The following is a 20,073-nucleotide window of genomic DNA, read 5'->3' as shown; positions in this document are numbered from 1 at the left end:
ATATGGACAAACGAGGTTAATCTTCACCAAGGGACCACGTGGCAACTCCCCCTCTATTTATTGTCCAGCAGGACACCTAGGTTCTTTTCCTTTTCTATCCAGCCAGAGCCAAGCCTGTCCATGTGTTCAATTATTCCATCCCAAGTGCAGTTCTCTGCCTCCGTTGAACTTACATTAAGTTTTTTATTCAACCCTTCCTTCAGCCTGTCGAGACCGTCCTGCCTGGCTGCCCTGCACTCTAGTTGGCCACCACCCTCTACCCCAGTTTGACACATTAACAGTGAACACAGATTAGGGATTTTGCTCTATTCTTAGAGATTGTCTTTTACTTTTCTTTTTTTTTTTCTTTTTTTTCCCCTACTTTTTTTCCCCTATTGCCTTTTCTGGACAGAGTTTCATGTTAAAGGTAAAAATTATAACTTCAGCTATTGTACTGTTTTCTATTCTTTATGGGTAATGTAACAGCTTCCAACAAAATTTATCTACTGGGTAAACATAAAACTCAAAATCAGTTTATTTCACAAGAGAATTCTGGATGTTCCTGCTGCCTTGATCCATTTCAGCTTTTTAACAGAAGTAATCTCTTTCAGGAAGGGAGGCAGTGCTTTACTTTCTGCTTTAAACATGTATTGTTAACAAAGAATACTCAAACAACAGATTTATAATTTTATCAATGTTTCACATCCAATAATTGGAAGGAGAGAATGGGAAGGACTGAAATAAGATCCCCAGCATACTTTAAGAGCAAGAAATATTCTTAAAGAGTAAGAAATACTCTTAAAGGAAAGAGCAAAAAATGAACTCACAATTATCAGTAATGCAATCAACAACGTAAGACAAATGTGTCTAGGACCTTGAAGTACATAAAATGAACTCTGCTGCAGGTGTGTTTTGCAGGGTGTAGTGCTGTGCATTATGCCCAAGGACCCCAAACCCCAGTTGCTGCTGGATCACAGTTGGGATCCTCATCAGGGTAGAATACAGGCACTGAACGTTTATAATAGTACTGAAGACGTGAGAGCAGTTTTTTGACCACATGAGGATATTTTTCAGACAACTCATTTTTCTCTTCAGGATCACGAACAATATCAAACAGCCAAAGTCTCTTTGTTGGTGGATCAGACGACTGAATATTTGATTCATTGAACAAAGATGGTGGAGGGAACCAATGACCGCAGCCTACAGAAACAGGAACAGACCAAGTGTTAATTTTTAGATACAGAGCAGTGAGGAGAGGCAAAGTTATTCTGTAACTGAGGAATTCACTAGGTCCCTTGACAAGCCACGGGCGAGTGACTTGCTGCATTGCTTAACTGTCCAGCATCAGAGTCTGTCTACTCCAGGGCTACCTGTACAAGAGTTACGTTTATATAAAAAAGCCACACCATTGGGATTAAAACTTGCATGTGGCTTAATTTCAAATCAAGTGATTTCATGGACTTTTTTCTTTCACTACTGTGAATTTCACTACTGTAAATGTCAAATGCGTAATTTGCAAAATGAAAGAATATGTTGTCTGGATTTTAGAAGTGTCCCTTCTGGATTTTTGCACGTGATCTAAATCCTGAAAGCTAACAGGACAAATAGGAGAAATGATCATATGTTAAACAGAATGAAACTGTGTTTAGAGTGTAGGGGAGATATGACATCTTGTACAAAAGGGAGTTACTTTGTTACCTGGATATCCAGTTAGTAATTTCCATTTTCCATGACGGATTGCTGCATGCATAGATATATTGAAAAGTGTATTATCCCACAGAAAAGAATTGATCTGCGGTAAAGATGTCCTGTTGTCAATGCCAAGACCTTAATGGAACAGTAAAATAAGTTAGATGCATTACATATGAATGAAGTCATTTTTAGAATTCTGATAGAAAGCAAAGCAATATCATCCATTTATTTTTTTGTATTGAATAGAGGATTTGTTATATATATGTACAAAGATCTGTGCTCCAATTCACTGGATATACTTAATAGAACTTAAACTGAATCCTAGAAAGTGACATGATGACCAGTGGAGAAAGTGACGTCTCAGTCCAAATAACTGGACTCATCTCATATACAGATATCATGTGTGTATCCAGTATACCTATATTAAGAGCATTACTCATTGTGATTGCTAAATTTCTTCATTGTATTGAAAGATCTCCTGAATCAGAACTATTGCTGTTAGTTCTCTTGGATCACTGCAGAGAATGAGCTAGGTCCCAGCTTTTACTCACACACAAGAGAGATGATTCTATGGAATGAGCTGGCTACATTCACACACATCCAAATCTGGCCAGTGAGGTACATCTATCATATGACAACAAGAGGTTGCAAAGCAACAGTGTTTTTGTAGAAAAATTCATCTATTATGTGTCTCCATATCCAGACACTGCAGCAAATTCTCAGATGTTAGCTATGCACCAATTTCCTCTCAAAACAAATCTTTATATGAGTAAGCTCAGAAAAACAAAAACAAAAACAAACAAACAAACAAACAAACAAACAAACAAATACAGAAAGCAATTAGTTCTTTACTGAAACCAGGAGAGCCAGATGTTCTAGGAGAATTCAAACCTGCAAAAATCCTGCATATCAGCTTTCATAACCAAGTTATATTTATGAAATAAAATCTAAGAGTTTTACATTAACTGTTATCAGCTGGTATCTGCTTACAAAAAGACTACCAAAGGGCAATTCTGTAATCAGACTAGAAGCAAGACATCAGTAAGTGGACAGAAACCAATGTTGATTTTCTAACATCTTTCAAGAGATGAGTTTCAATCAGTTTAGGGAATTTGAAGGACTCAGCTGATATTTTTGCCATTGAAACAAAAAAGAGAATCACTGAGAATCATTGCACATTGAGATGTGCAATGATCACATGAGATCCAATATTAGAGGCAATACCAGAGGTTTCTAAAAACAGTAAATTACTCCACAGTGGGGAAAATATAAATCACATAAAAGAAAATTTGGAAGGGAAATGCTGGGTTCTCTATTTCTAAAGTTCTCTATTTTTTGTGAGGGTCCTTCTAGGTTTCTATTTTAATTCTATTTGATTATTGAGTACTGTGTCCAGTTATGGGCTCCCCAGTACAAAAAGGACAGGGGTCTCCTGCAAAGAGTCCAGCGGAGGGCCACAAAGATGATACGGGGCCTGGAGCATCCTCCCTATGAAGAAACGCTGAGAGACCTGGGTCTGTTCAGCCTGGAGAAAAGAAGACTGAGAGGGGATCTCATCGATGTGTATAAATACCTGAGGTGTGGAAGACAGAGGGATTTGGCCAACCTCTTTTCAGTGGTTTGTGGGGACAGGGCAAGGGGTAGTGGCCACAAGATAGAGCACAGGAAGTTCCGCACCAACATGCAAAAGAACTTCTTCACGGTAAGGGTGATGGAGCACTGGAACAGGCTGCCCAGGGAGGCTGTGGAGTCTCCTTCTCTGGAGATATTTAAAGCCCGTCTGGATGCCTATCTGGGCAGCCTGCTCTAAGGAACCTGCTATAGCAGGGGGGGTGGACCTGATGATCTCTCAAAGTCCCTTCCAACCCCTACAATTCTGTGATTCTGTGATTACTGGACTTTATACTGTGAATCAGTTTTTCTTTAACAAACACTTTGTATGTATATCCAAGTTCCTTTTTTTACATCAGACTTGTGTAGTGTTCCTAGATAAAGACTATAGAAGTGGACTACTTGTTTAGAATTTGCATACACAGGCTCGGGAGGGATTAGCTCAGCTTAGATCATGAAGTACTGATGGGAAAACAAACAAACAAACAAACAAAACCACTATTAAAAAAAAAAAAAAGAAAAAAAAAAAAGAGAGAGAGAGAGAAAGAGAGAGAAAATCATAGAAATACCCCAAAGAATCTGTTCTGGAAGATAAATCTACACATAGCCATGTGATGTCTGCAGCAGATACACAATGTTTTGAAGATTAATATTGCTTACTTTTCCACATCATTATGCTATGTATTATTCTGTCATACTGTTTGCTACTGGGAATACTCATCATTGCCATTTACTTACTTAAAGAGCACAATGAAGGACATCCAGCAGATGAAAAAGTACAACTATATTTTTTTAAACATTATGTCACAAAATTACAGCATTAGGTCTAAAGGAAGAATTATGTAAGTCTGAATTTAAGCATGAGCATGGAGAAAATGCTTCTGATTGCTGAGGTATGGTATGTGAAGCCATTGCACTACACACTATAAATTACTTAAAATACTTCAAATAACCAGTATGAAAGATGGCATTTTAGAAATACTTTGCAAAATATAGGTAACAAAACCTAACAAATTTTAAACTAAGAAATGCTTTTACCAGAACTTGTAGGTGAAATTGTTTGATAGAATTTTATCGCTGAGCAAAATTTATTGAAAAGATAAAGGCACTCATGTTGAGCTATTATAAGCAGAACCCTGTCAATCATGATAACTCACTCATTTTAAGCCATTTTACCCCATCTTGCACCAAAGAGATGTGCAGCCTATTATTCAGCCAAGTTCCTTGCTTCATGGGCAATTCCGGTCAACTTTTATTCAGACCATGAAAAACAGATTGGTGCTTGTTTGAATGGCCTTTACATGGAATATTTACCAGACTGGCAGTTTATTATATTATATTATATAAGCACCAGTTACAATACTTGTAAAAGTTTGCTTGATATGAGTTGTGTTCTCCCATTATATGATTTACTCAGGCAGATAATGATAGGACAATGGGGAGTGGTTTTAAACTAAAAGAGGGGAGAGTTAGATTAGACATTTGGAGGAAATTCTTCACTCAGAGGGTGGTGAGGCACTGGCACAGGCTGCCCGGAGAAGCTGTGGATGCCCCATCCCTGGAGGTGCTCAAGGCCAGGTTGGATGGGGCTTTGGGCAACCTGGTCTGGTGGGAAGTGCCCCTGTCCATGGCAGGAGGTTGGAGTTAGACGATCTTTAAGGTCCCTCTTACAACTCAAACCATTCTGTGATTCTATGAGTCGCCTTAAGCTAGAACATACCTTGATCTGCATATACATTAATTGCTCCTTCTCTTCAACCCAGCTGTTAAATTTCTATCTCTGTCTTCATTCTTCAGCTTCTGCTATTGCAGCTAAAATGCAAAACTACTGGGCAGTCTTCTCCTGCCATAGTTCAGTAGATAAAGAAGTCACATTCCTTTTCATTTCCTGTGTAAGATAAAATGTTCACTTCCTAAGCATCTAAGTAGCTTTCCTCCGCATCTGCTCTAGACTGGTTTTGGCTTCTGTTCTCTCCCTCCCTGCCTCTCTCCCCCCTATCCCCTCTGTTTTTCAGCATCATTGACAGGCAAGAATCCCATGGACTAATTCAGCAGACAGAGGACAGATGTTTTTTATGGATCTATCTAATGAAGTCTACCTTCATATGCCCACATACTCTCTTTATAGACTTAAAAATCTAAAATGCTTTTGATGCTTTTCCTTGTGTGAAGAGGCTACATATTTTAATTTGCTGCCACTTGCTCACCAATGTATCGACAGCTTTGTAGTACTACAGCTTTGCTTTTGCTTTAAAGAAATCCCACAGCCTTTGCCATCATTTTTCTTATTTTCTGACTTAAGCCTCTGTTTCCCAAAGCCCAATTTGTTACCCTCATCAGTTGCTACATTTAACTTCTCTTTTGGGAAGTGATACTAACTTTTATTATTTAGGAAAGCAGTGGAATTTCATTCAGATATTTATTTTCGTATATTTAATGCTATGACAAATTGATCTAACTATTTTAGTGTTTTGTTTGGAGTTGTAGGTAACCAAAAAAAGTTAATCAATAGCTTTCATATCTCTATAGAAAAAATAAGTACTTTGAAAAATGCAGTCTTTAGATAAGTGACTTCAGAGTTTGTGTCATATTTCAAGCCCATCCTTAGTCTAACAGCCTGAAAACTGGTTTCAAGTCAGACTTTAAAAGGAACTGAGCTGGCCAACTCACACTATCCACAAAGGCAGTTTATCATCTAAAAAAATGTCTCTTTGCCAGATGAAAGCTGTGAAACAGCTATGTGAGAAACTACTTAAATAGTATCTTCATCCCCAGAGAGGAACAACACATATCCATGAGATTGGGTGGCAATGACAGGACAAAAAAGGAAAGCTAGTCTTTTGTAATATGGCACACCAAATAAATTATGAGGCTACTTATTCAAAACATACAGTAGGATGTACTTTCTTATCACAATTGCAAATCAACAGGGGAATTCCTTTCCATGGGATGTTACAATCTTAACTTCACTTTTTTTTTTTCTTTCAAGAAAGCTTCCACTTCTTTGATTTAGTCTAATATATAAATTTGTGGGAAAACAAAAAAAAATAATCAATTAAATAAATTTATTTAAGACTGTATTAATTTAGCCTATGCTCTCTTTATGACTTTCAATAATAGAAAGTAAGAAGATAAAGTACAAATTTTCAGCTGAGATTTTAGAAAGTGAATATAGATGGGAAAATATATTCTATATCTACAAAGATAGGTATGATACTTGCACATATCTAATAAGCATAGATTAATTACTCTTCTCATTCCCATAGCTTTTCTTTCTTCCTCCAACAATGAGACCAACTCAAGCAATTGGTAGATACCTAAAATCTAAAGATATAATTAGACAGTAAATCTAAAAATAGAGTATTCTGTATTCAGGCTATGATTAAGATGATGAAAATGATCCATGTTGAGAAGTTTTCTTGGTGGGTAGGAGATCAAAGAGCATACAGTTTTGCCCAACATGCCATTTACAAGATCCCAACCCCAAAATTTTAAGGGTCCAAAACAATATTGCCTGAAGCACGCTATATTTCTGTACGCTATGGTCTATGACACTAACGTGCAGGGAAGAAATGTAGGGTACTGGACAAAAACAAATTAATGTTAGTTTCTTATTTATTTGGGAAACAGAGCCCTGCCCAAAGATGTAATCTGAACAGCCTGAGTACCAGATTGTACAGAATATGTCTCTACAATTTTCCAGTATCCTGCACAGTAACAGAAGCTTTAATTTATAAGCAAGTATATATAATTAGTACTCTTTATGGACAACAGCAGCAAATGAAGCACGTACTTTCATTACTTCATCTGTAAAGCAAAGACTACAGCTGTTATCTACAGTTATCTATCTTATCAGTAGAATGGACTAAAACCAAAATTGTTCTCTATATCAAATTTCTGTTTCTGAAAATATCATAAAACATGAAATTCAGCCATGTGAAAGGGAAAATATGATCATAAAATATCACCAACATTCATTTTCTGTAACACAAGTGTGTGTGTGTATTACACCACCTGGGTGTCTAAATGATTTGATACTTCACAGTTTGTAATGGATGCCATTCCCTAGGTATTCTGTTAGTAACTAAAAAATTATCTTTTTAGTTCTCAATACTAATTTCAGTGGTTTTTTGTTGTTGTTGTTTGTTTGTTTGTTTGTTTGTTTGTTTTTGTCTATGCAACTCCCTCTATCATTTCTTTGATTGCTGCATTCCAAAACTTAAATAATAAATAAGAGGATCCACATAGAACAAAAGCTTACTTCTCATGCTGTATGAATTATTTAAAGGAAGTGCAAAGGAGTGTTTTTGCCCATGCTGAACAGGGCAGACAGGGGTGAGGCTAAGACTTGCAAGAAGAGGTGTGGTGGTTTTACCCTGCTGGGCTGCCAAACTCCAGCACAACCACTCACTTCCTCTCAGAGGAAGAAGAGGGAGAGAAGAAAGTATGATAGAAAGAAAAAAAGGATAAGTTAAACAAAAGGACAGTTTAATTAAAGAGAAAAGGAAGAGAGAAAAGCAAACAAGCGAAGGCTATGCAGAAGCACAGAGCAAATGAAAAAAAAAAAAAAATTGCTCTTTACTTCCCATTAATCAGTGATGTTCAGCCACATCCCAGGAAGCAAGGCCTCAATACATGGAGAAGCTGTCTGGGAGGACAGGAGTCTTCATAATGAGAGCCCTCTCCCTTCATCCTCTTCCTCAGCTTTTATTGCTGAGTGTGACACCCACATGGTATGCAATATCCCTTTGGTTGGTTTAGGTCAGCTGTCCTGGCTGTGTCCCCTCCCCACCTCTTGCCCACGCCTAGCCTGCTGGCTGTGGGGGAGTTTGGAGGGAGCCTTGTTGCTGTGCCAGTGCTGCTTAGCAGCAGACACAACACTGGTGTGATACCAGTGCTGTTTTAGCTACAGGTGCAGAGCACAGCACTGTATGTCCCGCTGCAGAGAAAGTTAACTCCATCCCGTCCAGACCCTAATCAATTTGAAGAAATCTGCCAGCTCTTGACAAAGGAAATCTGACTGATATGTCCCAGTTGGATTTCCAAAGGGCTCTAGACAGATAAAGTAAGCAGCGATGGGTAAGAGGAAAGACCCTAAAAGGAATAAAAAGGCATCCAATAGGAAAAAAAATTTCCCTTTCATGTTCAATGCATCACTGGATTCCTGAAGGAATTTGTGCTGGGACCCATATTGTTACACATATTCCAAATGATCTGGAAAGGGGTCTGAAAACTGAGATTACAAAGTCTCTGGATGTTAATATGTTAGTTAAGGCTGCCTGAAAAGAATGACAGAAGACCTTGTGAGACTGGATGAGTAGGCATTAAAATAGGCAATGATAGAGACATAGATGTAGCTAAAGTGAAGAAAGTGTGAAATAACAATCCTAAATTCAAGTCTAAAATGATGACTTGTGAGTCGCCTGTAACTGTGCAAGAGTGAAACCTCAGAATCATGACAGATTGAGCTGACACTTTTTCAGAATTATGTCAGCACTGCTCAACAAGAAAACTGAATGCAAGGAATTATTATAAAAGATAAGAGATCAAAGAAAAACGTTCTATGCAACTGAAAAACTGATCTGGTCTTCACATCTCAAAAACAATATAGCACAACTGAAAATGTTTAGAAACCAGCTACAAAGTTGGGTGAAACCTGCAGTCCCTCAGGAATTAAAATTCTCTGCTAGTTGTATATTCTGCTTAATTAAGTTATTATATTATAGAAAACTCTAGGGACCAGGCTGTTTCTATCTCCTGTGTGTGCAAAGGAAGGTTTGTTCCATCTTGTGTGATGCTGAGCCAATCAAATAATCGACTCCTTAATGTTTTAACTGACAGGAGACTTACCAAGATAATTAAATAGTTTGGCCTGTCATTAATACAGTCAATGTGACTACAGTCTATATGTGAACCTGACCTTCTCAACATCTGACTAGATGTCACATGCAATGCTAAATGGTAATAATACACAGCACATACCCACAATAAGAAAAACTCACACATGCTGAAATGCTGGACGAGTTATAAAATTATTTGCCTAAGAAATTCATTGTCTGCTTTTGCCAGTAAAAACCATGTTCCAACTAGACTAGACTACATTCTCTGAACAAATATAATCTTGTCTACATCCTCAAATTCAATTACATGTCATTCTTTTTCAATCACCAAAAAGGCTTCATGGAATACTTCCATGTTATTGTATCACTTTGTAAAACCTTCTTTTAATAGCATCTCAGCTTGTTGCTATCAGAATGGCTACAACAGCTCTGTGAGCTTTTGGTTCTGTGCAGTCGTTACCCCTGCAGGATAAAAATAAACTTCATTTTGTTTGTAGGTACCATGTCACCAATGACTGTTACTAGGATAGCACTGCAAGTGTCCTGTGTGTTTGCAAATACTCTCAGGAGGATCGCACATGTTGGGTGGGACTGCTCAGGCTTTCAGACATAGAATTAGACTCATAGAACATCCCTAGTTGGAAGGAACCCACAAGGATCATAAATATTTCTCTAATGCCAGCTGGAGAGACATACTGGCCTGCAACTGTGACAGATGCACCTATCATAGGATTTTCTATCAGTTACGCATTGAGAGCAAGGATCACAGACATAACAGTCTCATCACACAGCCAGAAGACAAGAAACTACTGAACTGCAGAAACTAGTGCTCAGAGTAATGCCCTTCCTCAGCTTTGGGGAATGGTGGTACTTAATCTTATGTCTAAAAAAGATATTGTATTCAAAAGAATACAATGTTGCCCATTCAAATTGCTAAGTTACCAAAGACAGTCACGCCAAGAAGACAGGCTTTCAAAAGGTAGTGTCATCTTGCAATGACAAATTTCAAGGGGATAAATTAGATGTTCAATCTGTACATCACAGAGTAGAATTCTGCTTAATAGTTGAACCAGAAAAAAATGAGAAAACAAACAAACAAACAAAAACCCACACAGGGTACTTCTACTAGAATTTGAAACCAACAAACAATAATATTATTTTCATAGTAAGATGATGCATCTTTCTGCCTCTTGTGATCTGATTAGTAGCCTATAAAAACCACAGAGGAGATCCCCAGACAGAAGTCTGGGACTGGCAAACCAAAAACCACTTATACCTGAAACCCACACAAAGACAATATTTTCTAGAATATTTTCTAGTTCATTAACATGTTTAAAATCAACACACTATTTTAATCATCCAAAAAATGTCTATTTTATTCAACAGCTTTTATATATTGTCATAAAAATTACTAGTACCATTCTCCTACTGCTTCCATCAAAATAAATCAAAAGCTTTGCACTTCACAGCCTCTTTTCTAATGTAAATAATTTAATTCTCTATAAAGATTTGAAACATTTACTTACATGATGCCCTTTAAACAGAGAAGACTGCCTCCCGATTGATTCAAAAATCACAAGCAATTACTTTTCTATAGACATTTCAGAATCCTTTGAATCAACTTAGCCTGGTTCTGTGCTACAACTGCAGAAATAGTAAGTAAAAAAGCACAGACCATCCTAAATATTAAGGAATGCCACATAAAAATTACCTTCATGAAAACAGTCTTCCATCTCCTATTAATCTCACCACCTGCACACACACAAAACTAGCAGGTCTAGAAGGCTCACTGTCCCTCACTAATGCTTAACTGTGGAAAAGCAGGAGGTCTGTTGGGACTTGAAAAAAATCACACTGAAACTAATAGAAACTTTTCCATTGCTTCTAGTGGGCTCTGACTTAGATTGGTAAGCACTAGTAGTAACAAACGAGGGGCTTACACCCTACCAGATTCTCTTGATCAAACAGATGAAGCTGAATTCCTCTTGATCCACAAGTTTCAGGAGAGACAGTATGTTTTCCATTAAACCTTTGTAAGAAAGGCTTACATATTTGTATTCACAACAATCATTTATGGCAACACATAAGTTTTTAAACACTCAAAATTATCCAGGGAACATTAAAGTGATGCTAATCAAAACAGAACAGAAACACCAATAGACAAGTTACCAAGTGCTAGAAGTAAAAGAAAAAGCTTAAGAAAAAAAGATCAGTAACAGTACACAACCCCAAGAATGTTCCCAAAATTGAGGTTGATGGATCAGCAGAGAAAACTGAACTTGAGCCATTTTCTCTGCTGCAAAATCCATGTCACTAAGGTCAGAAATTAAGATCAAGAAACTGTTCATTTAAACAACTCACTTCATCTTCCCTGCAGCACCGGAACAGAAAAAAAAGCCAGTCTTCAGGTACCAGGCACCAAAACAATTGATTCTTTATAGGAGTGTGCAGCCAGAAAGGGAAACACAAAGTTGAGAAATGAACCATAACTTCACTGCAGTAAAACTCAGGAAGCCACATTATAACTTTTCTTTGTGGTCAGCATTGCTTCCCATAACCACATCTTCTGAACTTTCTTTGGACAACATTTTTCCAACTGTCCAATAGTTTCCTCCCTACAGGAAAAAATTCTCAAGTCACACAGAAAGCCCCACCCAACTGCGGGCTATAAAAATTACTATTTGTCCACTAGAACAATTAGAAACATATGCCAATTCAGTGATGAACTTGTTTAATTTTCAATAAACTGGAAATAAAGAAAAGGATCAGACCAATTAAATATATAATTTCCATACATTTTAATAGGTGAACCTCAAATCTAAGTGTTGAATTTGCATAGGGATATACCTGACAGAATGAGAGATTTTCTCCTGCTTCCATAAAATCTAGCCCAACACCAAGGTCAAAAATGGGTTTTGAACTGTGATCAGTCTTTCAAGACAGATTTCTCACCAACAGACTGTATGAAACTCCAAGATGGAGATTTTCTCCATATTTTCTGTTTCACGTCATATAATACATGCAAACATTTTGACTGACAAGAGAGAAAATAAGCATGATTAAGGTGGTGAAGGGATATTCAGATGGGTTTGGGTAATTTCAATTTTGCTCATACCAAATTTATGCATAAAGCTTTGAACTACATGTAAATGTAGTGTGCATACCATGTGGATCAGATTCTTAACTTTTACTACCTCCTAAATTTTAATTCAGTGATCTATGAGTTTTTCTGGAATCCATAGCAGCAAAATATTCTGTGAGCACAGGGTGGTTTTGATTTGCAGGCAGACTGCTTTGGTGCTTAAACAAATTATTCTTCAAATAAATCTAAAGCTGAATTAGCAACTCTACCTTACAACATAAAACACAGAATGATAACTGAAAAAATATACATATCTCCTTCATTATTTCCCTGTCTGGAAGTAGCTGGATCTGGAGTGAAGAGAGAGAAGGTGGCAAGAAGGCTTAATGTAGAAACATAAGAACATATAAATATCTTCCGGTATATATCTTTTCTAGTGAAGGTCATTTTAGGAACTGGAAGGCTGTACTCTTCACATTATCCAGCTGCACACATAACAAAGGTAGTACAAATCCATGGACTGGGTCAGAAAAATAAGTTGACACTGGATTTCCATTCTATTTGAATTTCTCTGTTTTATACCTTTGGATTAGGGACCATATAGCTTTACATTAACATGAGATTTTTCTCTTTCTAAATTTCAGGAAATGATACACTGAATGTGATTCAAGTTTTTATCTAATGTACATACTTGACCACAACATTTATGGCACTGAGAGCAATAAGAGTACATTTTACGTTTCTATTGATGAATATTAAATCAAGTCTCTTCCAAATTCCCTGAAAATCTTGACTGTCTCTTAACGTAGTAATATAATTTTCACAGGGACTAAAATCTTAAACCTGTCAGATGAACTAACTACTCACTTGCAAGAAAAGAGTAAGACTAAAGTTCCAAAGAAAATTTTAATGAGAAATAAAAAAGTAAAATAACAAAAGGCATAGATAATATTTTTACAATTAATAAACACATTTATACCTTATATATATTCTATTTATATGTATATAGTATTTGTAAATGCTTCATTTAAATGTTCCTCCAGAAACTGGCTGCTCATGGCTTGGACTGGCATATGCTTCATTGGGTTAGAAACTGGCTGGATAGCCTAAAGAGTTGTGGCAAATGGAGTCAAATCCAGCTGGAGGCCGGTCACTAGTGGCGTTCCCCAGGGCTCGGTACTGGGGCCGCATGAGGGGATCAAGTGCACCCTCAGTAAGTTTGCAGATGACACCAAGTTAGGTGCGTGTGTCGATCTGCTCGAGGGCAGGAAGGCTCTGCAGGAGGATCTGGATAGGCTGGACCGATGGGCTGAGGCCAACTGCATGAAGTTCAACAAGGCCAAGTGCCGGGTCCTGCACTTGGGGCACAACAACCCCAAGCTGAGCTACAGGCTGGGAGATGAGTGGTTGGAAAGCTGCCTGGCAGAGAAGGACCTGGGAGTGATGGTTGGCAGTCGTCTGAATATGAGCCAGCAGTGTGCTCAGGTGGCCAAGAAGGCCAACAGCATCCTGGCTTGTAGAAGAAACTGCGTGGCCAGCAGGGCTAGGGAGGTGATTGTCCCCCTGTACTCAGCTCTGGTGAGGCCGCACCTCAAGTACTGTGTTCAGTGTTGGGCCCCTCGCTACAAGAAGGACATGGAGGTGCTCGAGCGAGTCCAGAGAAGGGCGATGAAGCTGGTGAGGGGCCTGGAGAACAAGTCCTACAAGAAGCAGCTGAGGGAGCTGGATTTTGTTCAGCCTGGAGAAGAAGAGGCTCAGGGGCGATCTTATTGCACTCTAGAGGTACATTAAAGGAGGCTGTAGCGAGGTGAGGGTTGGTCTGTTCTCCCACGTGCCTGGTGACAGGATGAGGGGGAATGGGCTGAAGTTGCACCGGGGAGGTTTAGGTTGGATATTAGGAAAAACTTCTTTACCGAGACGGTTGTGAGGCATTGGAATGGGCTGCCCAGGGAAGTGGTGGAGTCACCATCCCTGGAGGTCTTTAAAAGACATTTAGATGTCTTAGTGATATGGTTTAGTGGAGGACTTGTTGGTGTTAGGTCAGAGGTTGGAGTAGGTGATCTTGGAGAGAAACACAGATATTCCCCATGCATTTACAAAAGAAAGCAGAGGGGAAGATAGAGTATTTCTTCCCTATTGCTACAGGCACATGAAAAGTCTTAGATAAAAGTAGATAAGGATTCCTCAGGCAAAATCCTTGTTATGCTCAAGGTCTGAAACAAATATTTCCCAACAGCCCAAGAGAAGGACTCCTAAGCTATGCTCATCTACATTGCCCTGCAAAGCAGCACAAGGATATCAGAATTCTGTCTTAAGTGATAACATTTGATGAAGGATCTGTACCTCCCCCTGCAGTACATATATATACATATATATTAAAAAAAAAAAAAAAAAAAAAAAAGCACTTTCTCACACAGATGAAGTAAATTCATTTTTGCCAAGATAGGCCCCCATTTCAAGGCCTACATTTTTTCCTTTGTGTTTATAATAAATAAAAGAAATAAAATATTTTACAGTGTTTCTAAATGATAACTCAAAAGTCTATAGCCCTTTGAAAGTGATCACAGAATCACTGAATAGCTGAGGTTGGCAGGGACCTCTGGAGGTCACCTGGTCCAGCCTCCTTCCTGAAACAGGGAAACCTAGACCTCATCCAAGCGGATTTTGTGTATGTCCAAGGAGAGAGACTCCACGGTGTCTCTGAGCAACCTGTCCCAGTGCGCAGTCACCCACACAGAAGTGCTTCCTGAGGGAAGAAATGAGGGAACCTCCTGTGTTATAGTGTGTGCCCATTGCCTCTTGTTGTGGCAGTGGACACCACTAAAAACTGTCACTCTTTTTTCTTTGCAACCTCCCTTCAGGTACTTATAGACACCAGTGAGATCCCCCCGAGTCTCCTCTTCTCTATGTTATGCTGTCCCAGTGATAATTTTCACCAGCACAAGAAGGACATGGACCTACAAAACAAGTCTGGAGAAGAGACATGAAGATGATCAAGGGGCTGGAGTACCTCTCCTGTGAAGAAAAACTGAGAGAATTGGGAATGTTCATTCAGCATAGATAAGAGAAGACTCTGGGGAGACATCATTACAGCCTTCCAGTACTTAAAGGGAGCCTACAGGAGAGCTGGAGAGGGATTCCTTGTCGGGCACTGTAGTGATAGAACAAGGAATAATGGTTTAAAACTAAAACAGAGTAAGTTTAGACTAGATATAAGGAAGAAATTATTCACTATGAAGGTGGTGAGGCACAGAGAAGCTGTGGATGCCCCATCCCTGGAAGTGCTCAAGGCCAGGCTGGATGGGGCTTTGGGCAACCTGGGAGGTGGGAGGTGTTGCTGCCCGTGGCAGGGGGATTGGAATTAGATGATGTTTAGGTCCCTTCCAACCCAAACCATTCTGTAATTCTATGATAATGCCCTCAGTAACATGCTTTAACTTTTGGTTAGCCCTGAAGAAGGCAGGCAGTTGGACTAGATGATCTTTGAGGGTACCTTCCAACTGAAGTATTCCATTCTATTCTTTTAAAGTTGCACATGTGTTTGTAGGCATGATGCTGTAATTAATGGACTGCTTGTGAATGTCCACGAGAAAGATGAAAGTATGTTACAAAGAAAGACAAGCCTGCCGTGGTCATTTTGAAATGCAGATGGCTCTGTGGGCTAACAAGGCCTTTGCATATATATACTTTTAATTGACTTATTTTTTTGAACTGTGATGTATGGAGCAATTATTTCATCTCAACAAGGAAACTGCAAATGTCAAGGGCTCCTCCAACCTATACTGTGACAATGAATTACTGAAGAAATAACGTTTTTTGCTACTTCACCGAGGAAAGACATTTGGTGACCTTTTGCTGCTTTATAGCAATAATGAGTTTTCTACAAAACTCTGTCTTTCTTTTATGTTATTAAAATAAAAGCATTTGAGGAATAGCCATGACCTTAACCTTGGAAGAATTAATAGAATACTGATCTTGAAGAAACAGCTGAGGCCTGAGACACTAAAACCTCCTAATGTCATGTTGATGAGGCATAAGTCTGTGCCATAGACAAACTCATACAGTGAAGTTCACCTGCCTTAATTCACTTAACTTGAACACTGTGCACATACAGATTCAAACTCACCTATTATCCCTTCTAATTTCAGTTTTCAGTTTTCTCATGGCAATGTTTTATTCCAAATAAAAGATCTTTATGAGAATATCATGCTCAGTCTCTTACCTTTCAAAATGTGTACCCTTCTAAACTTAATTCCAACAGTAGTAAGCATATTAAAATATTCTTGGTCTTGTTTAAAAGTATTCTTCACCTTGATCCTTACAACAGATTAAGATTATATCTTAAAAACCCACTAGACAAAGAATTGAGTAAAATCCAGAATTACTAATGGCAGCAAAAACTCCCCACATGCATCAGGAGAGTGAAGCATTTATCCACATTATTACATTATTATACAATTACACAATAATTTAGAAAAAAAAAATAAAGAAAAAAAATAAAGTTATTCTAAATAATATCAAACTGATTAATACGGCTTATGAGATCAAACATTACAAAATGAGAGACAGTAAAATGAAGTGCTTTACTTTCACTTCCCTTAGAAAAACATTTTAAAATACTATTTTTTCAACACTTTTTTTTTTTTTTCCCCTCAGAAAACAGATTTGAGCTGATTGGAATAGTATTTATGAATTACTGAAGACATCAAATGTCATCTTGAGATGGTGTTCTATGTGAAACATAAAACCCACTTATGTTACTGTAAGATAGCAATGGTCATGATAAAGAAAACTGAACAGAGTCTGTAATCTGACTCTAACATCCTGTGTACAATTAAAACTTAACAGATTTCCATCTCAGAGATATTTCATTTGAAAAATGCAATCCATTTATATCAAGAGCTACATAATGTAGCTAGTGTTATGTTCAAGTAGCTATAGAATATAATAAAGCATAAAAAAAGAAGCAGTAACAAGGGATTTCTGAATTCCAATCATGGTACTGGCACTAGACACTTTATCAAGTAACTTAAAATTTCTAAATTCTAAAAGAGATTATCTACATTCTCAAGGAAACATGGGGATAAGCATGAGATTCACCAAAAGTGCAATAACCTTATACTTAGTATTGAATACTATGATGGATGGCTCACATCCAGATGCAGGAGGGCTAAGAGCCAAAACAATGTATAACCATAGACCAAGCTTCCCAAGCTACATCCCCGCACAAAAGCTACATCCCCAGAAACTTCAGATAGCCAACAGCCAAAGGGAAAGCACTGCGTATCTGTGATCTGAACAGCAGTAGAACTGTCTAGAACTATTGGCCTCCCATGAGGGAGTGGAGTTGAGTTCTATCCAAAACTGTCAGACCAACATGAAAGCACCACATGAAGTGGTTGAGTGCCATGCACAGCTCCAAGGTCACTTATTGGCAACTCCTGCCTTATGCATATACATGGGGTCATTTGAATTTATGATTTACTTGTAATGAAAAGATGACAGATTCCAGATGGTCAGCACATGGACTATTTAATTTTGCAGAGAAATGGAAATTCAGAGAAGCAAACAATGTATCTTTTTCCTCATTCTTGATCACTTTCCCATTCCAGCTGTCATGATGTAAACTCAGTCATGTAATGCTACCAGTAGCTTTCTTCACATTTTGATTCTCCAGGAGTGGATTCTGGGTCTTAGCCTGGCACAGACTTGGAGCACTTTAATACTCTTCATAGCCCAGAGAGCACATGCAGGCATGCATACCTATGTCTATTGTATACTTCATCTGCTACTGAATAACTCCATTATGAGAGATTTTTTTATTTATTTTTTTTTTCCCATTAATTCTAAAGCAGCTAGATCATCAGTAATAAAACTGGGGAAGAAATCACTTCTGGCCTGCTAAGTCCTAGGAATCATCTTTCACCTGGGCACAATAAGTAATAAATGGGGCCTAAAGGAGCCTAGAATGTCTATTCCTTAATCAAGATGAATCATTTTGGTATATGTATGGATATAATATATAATGCTGTAGCCATTATAATGCTATTTTAATGTCCATGAATGATACATCAGTCCCAGAAATAAAATGGTTTCTCTGTTGTAATAAATCATATGTTCATTCTGCACAGAGCAGATTTAGCCCCTTATAAGCAATCATTTATTTTGGCAATTAATAGTGCAATATATGAGGTAATGCCTTTTTTCAGATGTCAAGGAGAGCAATGTAAAGTCTTATTTGCATTGAGAAAATTAATCAAAGCTTGGAGAAAAATCACAAAATGTTTTTACAAGTTCTCTGTATTGGATGTCTGCCTCTATGAATAGATATCCTCAAAATAAATTAACTACAATTAGTAGCATACAGTTTTATTATGCCTTTGAAGTTTTAGTTTATGGTTGAGCCTGGAATTTTAAATGAAGGCAAAGTTTTTTCAGCCTGAAACAGCCCCACCCAACAACATATTTATTTTGAATACATCTTTGAAATTTAAAGAAATTTGGATTTATTTTTTTTTTTAAGAGAAAGTGATTCTACTTGTCATCTTCAAGATATTGTACAATTCACTAAATTAATTTATGAATTTAGCAAGTCAGATTAAAAAATTATACAGTATGTACTGACAGCTTCTGATTAACAACTGAAATAAAGGGTACATTTTCTTTCACCATGTCATTTAGCTCTGATTCTCAAAATAAAATTGCCTTCTGTGGGATATAAAGTTTCTATACTGCTTCAAGACAGACCATCTAGCAACAACGATGTGGTCAGAAATATGTTTGGTTTAGCAGTTAGGGGAATTTAGATTTAAATCCAGTTGGTTTTTAATTTAGCTGAATCACCAAAACTTGATGAAATGCCATAAGACTGTCTAAAAGAAAGCAGATCTTTCACAATGGAAGAGCTGACGTCACCCTTATAGCTGCCAAACCATCAACAACTTGGCCTTTTTTCTTTAAAGACAAAGTCACAAAAATGGGCCAAAACCTTTTTTTTTCCTTCCAACAAATGCAAATCAGTTTTTGATTTTTGCAACTTTTCAGTTATTTTACACATTTTATTTGAGCTTTCTTAACCTGTACATTACAGAGAAAATGATACTATTTCAGCATGATTCTAGCTTTCTGTTTTTAATTTTCTTAATTTCCTACGAAACTCTTAACAGAAAACGTGACTGTTTCAGACAGAAATCTGGAAGACTGTAGGTCTTTCATATCAATGACCTGCTTTTATAGAAATGCAAATTCTATAATAAATTACAAGCCTACACTGAGACCAAGTGATTGAGACATGTATTCATTGTTAAAAATAAATAAATAAAATCAAGAGGGAGATGAAGAAAGAACCAACGACAAAAATAATGGCTTTTAGCAAGGAGAGAAAAGAGCAATTGCCTGGAGGAGCCCAGGTCCATCTCCATCTGCAAAGCTCACCAGACTGGTTTAGCAGATCCAGGTCCAACAAGAGGGTGTGGCCCATATGCTTTCCCCTGGGGGCTCTGGCTCCAGGAGCAGCCAGCCAGCACTAGTAGGGCTGGCTCTCCCTCTGCCTCTCCTCTTCCAACTGCACAGCCATCCTCACCCCCGCCTTGCTCTGGCATCCATCAGGACCTTCAATGAGCCAGTTCAACCCAACTGACAGAAGAAAATCATCTGTTCCCCACCCCAGGTTAGCAAGTTAAATCAGTCTGTGGAGGCACCTGAGGAGTACCAGAAGAGATACAAATCAAGCATCAGGATCATGTGGCTGGGAAAGGGGAAGGGAGAAAGTGAAGTATTTCCCCAACAGAAACTTGCTGAATCACTTCATCTGTTATTATGAAACAGAAACCTCAGAGTCTAATTTCAGCGCCACCAACAGAATCAGTC

The 20,073-nt window shown here is 38.0% G+C and overlaps 1 protein-coding gene across 1 annotated transcript in view; it reads right to left on the bottom strand.

Moving 5' to 3' along the window:
• Positions 1-483: 483 nt before the first annotated feature.
• The window catches only part of LOC116500625 (dimethylglycine dehydrogenase, mitochondrial-like), a 116,492-nt gene continuing 96,902 nt past the window's right edge, over positions 484-20,073 (bottom strand). Inside the window, exons 20-21 of the mRNA XM_032205766.1 lie at positions 1,678-1,806; positions 484-1,179 (exon numbers count right to left, since the gene is read on the bottom strand). Coding sequence (XP_032061657.1) covers positions 914-1,179; positions 1,678-1,806 — 395 coding nt within the window. The 3' untranslated portion in view covers positions 484-913. The remainder of the gene's footprint in view (positions 1,180-1,677; positions 1,807-20,073) is intronic.

Source organism: Aythya fuligula, chromosome Z (genome assembly GCF_009819795.1).
Source record: "Aythya fuligula isolate bAytFul2 chromosome Z, bAytFul2.pri, whole genome shotgun sequence".
Taxonomy (NCBI): domain Eukaryota; kingdom Metazoa; phylum Chordata; class Aves; order Anseriformes; family Anatidae; genus Aythya; species Aythya fuligula.
This window is presented reverse-complemented; position numbering and strand designations above follow the sequence as displayed.